The sequence below is a fragment of the Mobula hypostoma genome, chromosome 14 (assembly GCF_963921235.1).
Source record: "Mobula hypostoma chromosome 14, sMobHyp1.1, whole genome shotgun sequence".
NCBI classification, from domain to species: domain Eukaryota; kingdom Metazoa; phylum Chordata; class Chondrichthyes; order Myliobatiformes; family Myliobatidae; genus Mobula; species Mobula hypostoma.
The window spans coordinates 17,724,420-17,736,807 of NC_086110.1; the positions used below are offsets into that span (position 1 = coordinate 17,724,420).

At 42.4% G+C, this 12,388-nt stretch overlaps 1 protein-coding gene across 1 annotated transcript in view; it reads right to left on the reverse strand.

Moving 5' to 3' along the window:
- The window catches only part of slc9a5 (solute carrier family 9 member A5), a 252,309-nt gene that overhangs the window by 15,426 nt on the left and 224,495 nt on the right, over window positions 1-12,388 (reverse strand). Inside the window, exons 14-15 of the mRNA XM_063066729.1 lie at window positions 10,108-10,180; window positions 261-398 (exon numbers count right to left, since the gene is read on the reverse strand). Of these exons, the coding sequence (XP_062922799.1) occupies window positions 261-398; window positions 10,108-10,180 (211 nt within the window). The remainder of the gene's footprint in view (window positions 1-260; window positions 399-10,107; window positions 10,181-12,388) is intronic.

A 12,388-nucleotide genomic window follows, 5' to 3' on the forward strand; every position in this document is an offset into this window, starting at 1 on the left:
AGCTTTTTGAGGCCTCACTCTTACCCCATACATCAATCCCACTTTTCGCTGCCTCAATTCCCTTGTTGATGGTAATCATCTGCACTAATCTCCCCATCGGGTGTCATCCTGGGTGCCAAGTGGAGAGAAACAAAGTGAAAATGATTCTGTAGATCCTCCACAAAACCTTGGTGGATTATTCATCCATTTCTAGTCTCCCTTCGATGTTCCTTGTAAATATCAGAGCATGTATCTAATTTGGTTTTCAAGTCCATTTGTACCTGAGATTTTTCTTTCTTGTAAATTCACATCCCGTGTACGTGCCATGAAGGTGATGCCCTCGTCATCCTCCTGCTCATTTACCTTCACAGGGTCATCTTTTTCCTCATCTTCAGAGTCAACTTCGACAAAAACTGGAACTAGGGCCAATAGAAAGGAAACATTAAATGCTCCAGTGTTCTGTACATCAGGAGAAAAAAATCATAATTTAGTCACTTATTTTTACCATGGAAAAAAAGAATAATTAATGCCCCTTAACTGCTTCAATTAGATGTCACATCAGCGATAATTCTGCTGTTGTATGCCACGTCGGTGATTGTATCACCAGGAAGATGGAAACTTGGTGTTTAGCTGTCCAATGTTAGGAGTGTAGTAGAATGCAAGCACTGATCTCAAGAACTATGGGTCATGGAGGAATGGAATCATCAAACTTTATATCCTGACTGGCATGTAACAATACATGTTGGAAAGTGTATAAACCTGCTATCAAATAAGTATCAAACTCATCAGTAATACTCCACTAAGTGAACTAGCTGCAAATGCATTTACTTAAAGAAGATCAATTAAAGTGAGCTTCAAGGGATATTGAAGCTGCACCCTCATCTTTTCCAATGCCTGAGGAGGGAGGCGGAATCTTGGAAAATCACAGCATTAAGAGCAGAATTTTGTCGTTTGCCGCCGGTGATTCTGAAGGTCACTAGCAGTTTTGGCATAATAAAATTTGGGTAAATTTGCTGAATGGTAGGCAATGTCAAATCTGACACTATACTCTGTCACAGGGCTCCACGTGGAGTCCAGCAATGGATCCAGCCTTGTTGCACTTTTCCTGCATTGCACAAGAGAACTTCCCCTCCAATCGAAACCGTGGTAGAGAATTAGAGATCCCATTCACTTAGACGGGGATTCTAAACCTGTGGAATAGTGCAAGTCATCACTACACATTTTATAAACAAGAGAAAATCTGCAGATGCTAGAAGTCCAAGCAACACACACAAAATGCTGGAGGACCTTAGCAGGCCAGTCAGCATCTATGAAAAAGAGTACAGTCAACGTTTCGGGCCAACACCCTTCAGCAGAACATATTTTATGTTAAGTTAATGTTTTATATGATGGGTTTGGTTGAGCTTTTATTTGGTATTTTTAAAAATAAGTAGTTTTTATTTCTAAAATTATTAAATTATAACAGCATCTATAATTGTCACACCTTCATAGATTTGACACAAAAGTGTTTCACCCCTGGCTTTCTGTTGTCCAGACAGTTTCAGTGAAGTTTCTAGGATCCATACTAGCTGACATCTGTTCAAAGATGAGATCTCACTGCACAATTTTTAGGCAGCAGAGATCTCGCTACATAATTCTCAGGTGCTAAAGGCCAAAGGAATGGCATCCAGTACTTTACAGAAGGCATTGCAGAACATAATTCTGGGCAGCAGGTAGCATCCATTAAGTTCCAGTATTTCCTTCTTCATGAACACTTCACTATGGATTAGGAAAGTTTAAAAGAATTCTTTCTAAAACATTCAGCACTTCTGAGATTTGCTACTAGCTATTTCTTCTTCTTCTTCATCATCATACTGCACCCTCGATGGGTAACCATAATATGTGAATCTGCAACCTTTTATCACAGAACTCAACCCTCTTTTTTGCCTGTTACCGAAGAAGGCTGATACACATGCTTAAGTTATAGGCTTAAATAATTATCATTCATTAAAGCTTCTTCTTTAACAAGTTCAGCCAGCAACTTGCTAACAGTCATCCATAATTCCAACATGTGGAGAAACCTCATTCTTTATGGATGAGAAAATGTGGATCTGTTGCTTACAGCAGTTTTAGACCTGTCACAGCAATGGCTTTTGCTGAGAGATGAAGATTTCAATAGTACAGTGTTCAACAGGGCAACAAACAGGGCTGTGACTGTTATCCAAAATTAAAATGAGATGTCAGCTAGTCAATGACATCAACTTAAAGAAGATGGGTCGAATCCTGGAAAAGGTTACTTTTGATGATTATCAGGACATTCTTTATAGAAAAAGGAATCCATATTCATAGCAGAGACAATCTAGAATTGTTATGATTAAACGGTGGATAGAACATAGAATAGTACGTAGAACAATATGGACCCTTCAGCCTAGGATGTTGTGCCGAACTTTAAACCTAGTCCACGATCAACCTAATCCTTCCTTCCTACATAGCCCATACCCCTCCATTTTTCTTATATCCATGAGACTATCTAAGGATCTTTTATATGTCCCTAATGGTGTCTGCCTCTGCCACCAGCCCTAGAAGTGCATCCCAGGCACTTACCACTTGTTGGGCAAAGGAACACCTCGGACATCTTTGCTATACTTTTCTCCACTCACCTTAAAATAATATTTTCTTATATTAGCTATTGCCACCCTAACTCCTTTCTATCTATTTCTTCTATAATTTTGTACACTTCTATCAAGTCGTCTTTCATCCTCTTTCTCTAAAGAGAAAAGCCCTAGCTTGCTCAACCTTTCCTAAGACATGCTGTCTAATCCAGGCAGCATCCTGGTAAATCTCCTCTTCACCCTCTTTCAAGCTTCCACATTCTCCGATGAGGTGACCAATACTGAATACAATACTCCCAAGTGTGGTCTAACCTGACTTCTACAGAGTTACAAAATTATCTCGCAGCTCCTGAACTCAATCCCTTGTCTAATGAAGACCAACACACCAAATGCCTTATTAAACACCCTATCAACTTGCACAGCAACTTTGAAGGACCTAAGGATGAGGACCCCAGACCCAAGCCCCCTTTTCCTCCACACTGCCAAAAATTCTGTTATTAATCTAGTATTATCTGTGACGAGAATACACATAGATTAAGATGTTAGCTGGCCTGTGCTGGCACCAGTGGGATCAGCAGTTGGTCTGCCACCCGTCTTCAGGAGAAAGGGAGATAAGGAAAACAATGGAGCAGCATTTGGAGATGTTAATGAAGGGACGGGAGAGTTTAACGGAAGGAGAGCTGTCAAGACCGGCTCCCCCTTTGAACCCTGAACTGTTTGAAGTGATGGACAGGCGATACCCCAGCAGGGGGATAAAAAGGGACAGGTTCGCTTAGGCAAGACACACACGACACCCTGAGGTAATGAGACCGTGGAAGCGGTGCGTCTCCCACAAGTCGGTGGGAAGTTTTGGAAGGCTGGTCGTGGGACCAAGCCATAGACGCACAGGGTGGGAAGGCACGATCAGCAGGAACCTGGTGTGTGTCCTCCCTTGCCTGGGTGCCAGGTTCACCGCAGAGAAACGATCGAATCTGGAAACGGAGGGGTCACGGTCGGTGACCTCAGAAGACATCACAAAGGGCTCGCCCGAAAACTGACTGCAAAGAATATCGAAGGTCTGTGTGGAAGCCATTTGAATGTTCATTCGTTTTGCTCTCTCTCTCCTTCCCCCACATTGTCCATCTCCCACGGCAGTGATTACTGCGAACTGAACTGAATTCAATTGAACTGAACTGAACTTTGCGTCACTTTAAAACTGGTCATTTACCCCTAGACGACGATAGAGCTTGATTGATCCTGTTATCTTAATTCTGTGTACATGTGTGTTTATCATTGCTGAACTGTTGCACTTATTATCCTTTTGATTAGAGTACTGTGTTGCTTGTTTCTTTAATAAAACTTTCTTAGTTCTAGTAATCCAGACTCCAACTGAGTGATCCATTTCTGCTGGTTTGGCAATCCAGTTACGGGGTACGTAACATATCTTATCAAGTTCAACTTCCCATTGTGCTTTTCCGGACTGAGCTCTGTTAGCCACTTCTCAGACTAGCACAGCATTCTATGTCCAGTTGTAACTTACAACAAACTTCTATACTATCCATAATTCCACTATTCTTTATCATCTACAGAGTTACTAACCCACCTTTCCACTTCATCATCCAACTCATTTATTAAAACCACAAAAAGCAGGAGTACCAGAACAGATTCCTGCTGCTCAATGACCTCCAAGCAAAACATGCGCCATCTAATACCACCCTCTGCCTTCTGTGGGCTAGCTAATTCCAAGTTCATGCTGTCAGGTTTCCATGTATCTTGTCCTTCATGACTTTCTGGATGAACCTTACCAAAGGCCTTACTAAAATCAATATGTACCACATCCACTGCTCTGCTGACTTCGATTTACTTTGACACTTCCTTGAAAAAGTCAACCAGGCTTATAAGGCATGTCCGTCCCACACAGAACCATGTTGATTATCCCTGATGAGACCATGCTTCTCCAAATGCTTGTAAGTCCTGTCCCTAAGAATCTTCTCCATTAGTTTGCCCACCACTAACATATGACTCACTGGTCTTTCATTTCCAGCATTATCCCTATTACTTTTCTTGATCAGTAGAATGTTTTCTATCCTCCATTCCTCTGATACTACTCCTTGGCCAGTAAGCACACAAAGTCATTGTCAATGCTCCAGCAATCTCTTGCCTCGCTTTTGTAGCAACAAAGGGTAGATCCCATCTTGCCTCAGGGACTTATCTGTCCTTATGTTTTCCAACACTGCCTCTTTCTTAACACCAGCAAGTTATCTTGGACCTTGGGGAAACCTGAATTGCAAAAAGTCTCTGTTCGATTGTCATTTTGGTATTGGATAGTAAATTAATTGCAAGTGAAGTACACTCTGTCACTCCTCCTTCAATGAAACAAAGCTTGCAAAGGGCATTAATTTTTCACGTTTTCAAATAATGACACTAAATACAAGAATGCTCACTAGAAAAACCTTTTTCATAATTGTTAATCGCAGTAGAGGAAAGGTCTGGCCATTAAGGTGCTGGTTGAATAGAACAGCAAAATTGTCTTCTATTAGTTACAGAAAAGAACACCATAGGCTGATTGGAATGATTTTTTTTCTCCACTTCCAAATCTCCACTTTGATCTGACACCATCATATTTTTGATACAATCCTTTTAATATACCACATATATATTTTACAGTATTTCATGACATTGAAACATCTGTGTGAGTGATCTACATTAATGATTTAAAAGAAGTGACTGGATGTACAGTTAAGATAGTTGTTGATGTAGTGAAACAGGTGGGTTAGCAAATTGAAAGGAGAGAACAATGGTTTTCAGAGGAATAGAGAAAGGTTATGTGTGCGGGTAAGAAGTTGGCAGATGCATTTTAACATGGGAAAATACGGTTTAATGTTATCCACATTGCATGGAAGAATGAAAAAAGAAAAAATCATTATGATATGAAACTACAGAACGCTGTGATACAGCATATAGAAATTAGAGAATCCCTTGGAATATTGACTTCTATTGTAAAGGGCATAAAGTATAAAAGTAGCTAAGTCTTAATGCAACTTTCCAAGGCACTGGTGAGAACATACCTGGAACACAGTACAAGTTTGGTTTCCATGTTTAAGGTAGGCTGTACTTGCACTGGAGGTATTGCAGAGACGGTTCACTAGATTGATAGTTTGGCCAATTGTGTTAAGATTTGAAGAAAGATTGAGCAGATTAGTTCTTGAGTTTAGAAAAATATAGAGTGAGCATATTGAAACATATATCATTCGTGAGGGGGTTGAAAGGAAGAATATTGAGAGGAAGTTTCCCCTAATAAGGGCACCTAGAATAACGAATTGTCCATTTAAGATGGTGATGAGGAACCTCTTCTTTTACAGGCTCATTACACTTTGGAATTTTCCACTGCAGTGAGCTGTCAAGGTGGACTCATTGATTTTATTCATGGTGAAGACTGATGGACGAAATGATCTGCAAGGGAGTCAAAGGGAGGCAGCAGGAAAGCACTGTTTTGGTCAAGACTATAACAGCCATAATTTTATACAATGGTGGTACAGGTGTAAGGGGTTTCTTCTTTTATGTTACTGCTAAGGCTAATGAAATGGCTTCTTTGTTATGTTAGAATAAAATGGCTTCTTTGTTCTGTTAGAATAAAATGGCTTCTTTGTTATGTTAACTGCAGAGAAAGTGCTTCTCTGTCGTAGCTTGTTTGAATTATAATTACTGACAATGAGAATTATATTCATTTGCTAACCTATTGGGATAGATGTTATTCTTTCTTGTGTGTCTGTAAGCTATTGTTTTCGCGGGCTTTGGGGCAGAAGGCGCGATCGAGGCAGAGAGAGGAGACGCGATGCTGTAAGCTGGGTGGAGGGACGAACCACGAGCAGGAGTCCGAGGCCCAGGGTCTTCGGCGAGGAAAGGAGACAAAGACAGACTCGTGTGGAGCATCTGGTCAACCACCATGGTTGGTCCCAGGTGGCGGGTCGAGGGGGTTGGAGGGGATCAAATGGTGGAAAAAAGACTCCGCTAATTGAGCTCCAACTGTTGTGCACAAAGTGGTTGAACTTTGATAAGTTTGGCACCTTTTACTTTCCTTTTATATTTTATCTCTATTAATTACATAGTTCCAGTAAGATCTATAAAGTGTAATCATTTAATTGCATTTGGTGCATTGTCTGTTATTTGGCGTAGTGGGGTACATCACACAGCATCCACACAAACTCGATTACAGAGTTTGGCGGGTCCTAAGGCTGCTCCCCCTAGATGAAAGCGAGCTGAGCGAGACTGAGGCTTACCAGGGGGCTACATTGTGGGGTTACTCATCCGGAATATGGATTTTTGTAGGAAGCTGTGTGATCGCCCTCTTTAAATTATACATGCTGCGGGGGGCGGAAAGCTGGTGTGCCTCTGTGGGATTGCTGGTTGTTACTGCATGCGTGTTGGGTGGGGTGGCTGTTGGTACCCCGGAGGTCTTTGTTCCAGTTCAGACTAGCGCTGACGAGTTGGTGGTGGGACTGCCAGTGTCTATTGGTGCCCCAGGTGTGGCGGGACCATGGGCTGTCCATACTGTTAGGAGAGAGAGGAAAGAATAGTCTGATTTGGAGGTATTGTCTGCGAATAAATGTTCCAGCTATGGCAGGCTCCGTCTGGTTTTTGGGATAATGTCCACCCCTAAAGGGGCGGAGGCATACGAGACGTGGGCGGAACGGATCTCTCAGTTGTTAGATGAGTGGCAGTGCTCAGTTGAGGAAGAGCGACAGGGATTGATTGAAAGTTTGGATAGGCGGGCTGTTGACGTTGTCAGAACTGTCAGGTTCAATTACCCCGTAGTGACAGCTGCCAGCTATCTGAAAGCGGGGGAAAATGCGTTTGGTTCGACTGGAAGTAAAATGCAGCACCTGGGAGGCTTTCCATATCTGTGTCAGGAGACTGGGGAAAAGCTTTCAGTGTATCTTTTCTGGCTGGAGGGGGGGGGTGCAGCTGAATATCTTGCAGTGTCAGGGGGATCATATAAGGGGATCAGCCCCTCCCTCAGTTGTTCAGCTGATCAGAGAGGTGTCAGGAAACTTAGTGGAGGTCCATTGGGGAAACGGCTTGGGGTCTCTGGGAGAGCACGTTCCCAGCAATGTACCAAGGAACTCGTGAAAGAAACAGACCCTATTCCTGAAGGCTTAGAGGGACCACGCCCTCCGGTGTCGTTATGGATAGATGGAAGCTATGCTAAAGCCATCCTCGACACCAGGGTGCAGGTCAAGTTGCTGTACAGTTCGTTTTATAACTGGTCTCTGAAGCATTTACCCTTGACAACATTAAGGGCACTGCAGATTTGGGGTACCAGTGCCAGTGATTATCCAGACGATGGATATTGGTCAGTGAAACTGGAGTTCTTGGAGGCCAATGTGTGGGTGTCAGAGGGTCGTGAATCATTAATGCTGATGTGTCCAGACCCTGGTGCAACGGGCAGTGTTTCGATTCTGGAGGGGGCTGGTGAGGAGGCGCATGGGGGCCTGCCAGGAGGAGGAGGAGAGTGAGAGCTGTTTGGGAGCATTGTCTGTGCACCCAGTGTTTCAAGCTGCTTGTGAGGACGTGCGTAGCAGCATTAGGCCAGTACCGAATTTAAACGAGAGCTGATGATGGTACGGCCCGCCGAGGGAAGTATCTGAGGGTGAGACTCTCTTAGTAGACGCTCCAAAATACCACGAGGGAGGGGAGTTGACCACTGAAGACACCTCGGTGAGAAAGGGGTCGCGGCAACAGGATCCTGTAGCCGTGGAAGACGTAAGCAGCGAGTGTGTGGATTATAGGACTCTGGACAGGTGCACTGTCATTGATCAGAATACAGTCCTGAGGGCCGAAGAGGATATGGTCTGTTTGTGTGGTACCACGTGGTTTAATGTGCTGGATCTGAGGGATGGATGTTGCCAGATCTCGATGAGTGATGCCGACAAGGAGAAGATGGCCGTTATAGGTCCCCTAGGATTCTTCCAATCCGAAAAGATGCCACAGGGCATATCCGGAGTCCCTGCAACCTTCCCGCAGGGCATGGGGAAGGCCATGGGGGATGTGGATTTGTTTGGAGTTTTGGTGTATATAGACGATCGCCTAGGGTTTGGATTTGCCTTGGGGGACTATGATACGAGGCGAGTGCCAGAGCCCGGGCGACAAAAAATTAATGAAGTAAAACTTCCTTTAGATGGGTGCCAGGTCTGGAGAAGGACGCAGATCCTGAGTGTTTGGCTGAGAGAGGAGATTTGCATCGCTGAACTGAACACTCAGAAATGCAGGCTGGAGACTGAATGCTGCATTTTTGGGACAACCACTGAAAAATTGGAGTTCACGCTCGTCAAAGTGGAGACAGGGAAACAGAATTCCGAGCCGAAACTGCGGTCATTTACTAATGAATTAATCCAGAGAGACGAAACAATGACTGACCCTCGAAAAGATCAGCAGAAACTCAAGAAATCGATCCAGAACAGATTGGAAGAAATGAGCTGAGCGAGCCTGAGGCTACACAAGCTTGAAAAGCCATTTGGCTAAATGATTCTCATCTTCTCATATGCTACATGGGTAACAAGAAAATGTTGGCTATCTACAGAAAATATTGAGAAGTATTCTCATCCAAAAGAAAGTACAGGATGATAATTACTTATCAATAAGAATTTGGCCAAGAACTTCACTCAGCTACAATGCCAGAGATAAGAACAATAGTTACAGAACTTACACAGAATTTGATACTATGTAAAATACTTGTTGTACATTTGAAAGGAATTTAACTTTAACCGAGTTTTAGATTTGGAAACTTGTGTCTATACTCTAAGATTTGGAGTAGTGAAGGCATTCAATTTTCCAACATATATTGTGTGCAAATTTAAAACCAAGTCTTCTTGCATTTTCAAATGTTAACAACAAAATCTTGGTATGTTTTGTGCCCATCGATTAGTGCTTCGGACTTGAAAGGCTTCAGCTCCTTGTGAGAAAACAATCCTTCCAAAGTTCATTCTGTAATAAATATTGTACTGTATAATAAACATTACTTTAATCCTGTGCTCTTAAAATACAGTGTTAAAATTTCAAGTTTGCCTTCAGTCACTCTCGAAGGAAATGAGATCAAGAACGTGTATGTTAATGCTGAGTGTGAATGCTCTCCAGATGTTGGATTATTCTTCAGGCAATAATTGACCCAAGCAGCTCAAGGATCCTGCAAGTCAGTAATGTTTCTACTTCTGGAGAGATAGACCTGGGTTTGTTTCAATGAATCTTTTCCCAAGTTGGATACTAGAATAAATGGTCTGGAGTTAAGCAACCTTTCCATTAAAATAGACTCATACGTTCTTATTACGGACCCTGAACTGCAACAATATGTTAGATATATTTAATTACAAATGTCACCTACTAGTTTATTGGTTCCATTTAGTGAAGGTGCATGGTTGATTATCCAATCTCACCATGAGAAAATTAAGGAAAATGTTTCAATGATTAATATCTTGAGTTCAAATATATACATAGGAAGATCATGTGCAGGGAAAGAATGCATTGTTAAATTGTAAGTGAGTTAATCAATTACAGAACTTACTTGTATCATGCCAGCTGACGTTTCTCCGCAACTTATCATTAGGTACTTGGCCATTTGCACCTTCAGCATTTCTCTGTTGGAAACCACATCAAAGCACTCAGTAATAAAGATGGATAGTTGAGTTTTCTGAGCTCAACTATTTAACCTATAAATTGAAAGCTCGATTCTATTCATTTGTCGCACCATATGCATACGATACTTTAAACAAACAAGCTTCAGATGGATGTTTTATTTGTTAGTCTTATTAGTCAGTCATAGAGCACTACAGCACAGAAGCAGGCCATTTGACCTATCTAGTCCATGCTGGACTATTATCCTGCCTAGTCTCATTGGCTCGCATCTAGACCTCAAGCCTCCATACCCCTCCCATCCATGTATTTATCCAAACTTCTCTTAAATGTCGCAATTGAATTTGCAGTCACTACTTCCACTAGCAGTTTGTCCCACACTCACACCACCCTGAGTGAAGAAGTATCACCCTTTCACCCTTAACTAGGGAGCTCCAGTTCTAGTCTTACCCAATCTCAATGCAATCAGCCTCGGTGGCAAAAGCCTGTTTGCATTTACCCTATACCGTATTTCTATACATTTACCCCTCATAAGTTTGTATCAAGTCTCCCCCTCATTCTCCTACCCTCCAGGGAATAAAGTCCTATTCTATTAACCTCTCCCTATAACTCAGCTCAAGTTCTAGCAACATTCTCGCAAATTTTCTCTGCATTCTTTCAATCTTATTGATATCCTTCATGTAGGTAGGCGACTAGACTTCCAACAATACTCCAGATTTGGCCTCATTAACATCTTACGCAATTTTAATATAACATCCTAATTCCTGTACTCAATATTTTGATGTATAAAGGCCAATGTGCCAAAAGCTCACTTTATGACCCCATCTACCTGAAGTATTGCCACTTCCAAGGGATTATGGATCTACTATTCTCTTTGTTGTACTGCCCTCCTCAGTGTCCCATTGGTCACTTTGTAATCTCTACACTGGTTTGTCCTCCCACGTTGAGCCCTGTCTATCCAAATATTTACATATCCTGTCTCACAGAATACCTTCCAATAATTCGCCTACTTCTGGTTTCAGGCTCACCATTCTATGATTTCCAGACTTATTCTTATTCTTAGAGCCTTTCTTGAACAGAGAACAGCATTAGCTGACCTCCAGTCCTCCATCACCTCACCATGGCTAAGGATATTTTAAACATCTCTGCCAGGGTCCCTACAATTTCTGCACTAACCCCTGACAAGATCCAAGGGACACTTTGTCTGCCTTGGGGACTTATCCACCTTAATTTGCCTGAAGGCAGCAAGCACCTCCTCTTCTGTAGCTTGTATATGGTCCAGGACCTCACTACTGTTTGGCCTCGGTACGAGAGACTCTGTGTCCATCTCCCAAGTAAATACAATTGCAAAAAATTCATTTAAGTTTTTAACATCCCCCCCCCCCCGCATCTCTCTTGGCTCCATGCACAGATGACTACACTGATCTCTAAGTGAAGTAAAAGTATCCTTTTGCTCTTAACACAACTATAAAAGCCCTTGGGATTCTCCTTCACCTTGTTTGGCAGAGCAACATTATGCCCTCCTTTAGCCCACCCAATTTCCCTAATAGAAAACCCAGTATCACACTCTCTCTAGCTGAGACCTCCAGATATTGTTTAAGAAAACTTTCTTGAATATATCTGACAAACTCTATCCCTTCCAATCCTTGTGTCAATATATGGAAATTAAAATCACCTACCATCACAATCTTACTTTTCCTGCAACTGTCTTCTAGCTCTCTACAAATTTGCACCTCTAAATCTGGCTGACTTTTGGGGGCTGTATAATCCCATCTCAGTTCTACCCATATCGACTCAGTAGATGAGCCTTCCAATCTGTTCTATCTGAACATTGTTGTGACATTTTCCCTGACTAGTAATGCCACTCTCCCCCTTTAAAACAACTGAACCCTGGAATATTGAGCTGCTGGTCCTGCCCCGCCTGCAACCAAGTCTCACTAATGGCTACAATATCACAATTCTGTGTGCTGATTGATGCTCCTAAGCTCAGCTGCCTTGCCTATTGCATTGAAATACTGTAGGTGTAACTCATAACATTAGTCCTACTGCTCAACCTTTTGTTTCCTGTCTGTGTATATAGGTTTAACCTCTACGTTCCCACAACTACTCCACTATCTGCTCTGGAATTCTGGTTCCCATTTCCTGCAACATTACTAGCAAGCCTTCCTACAAAGAGCAACACACACAAAATGCTGGAGGAACTCAACAGGCCA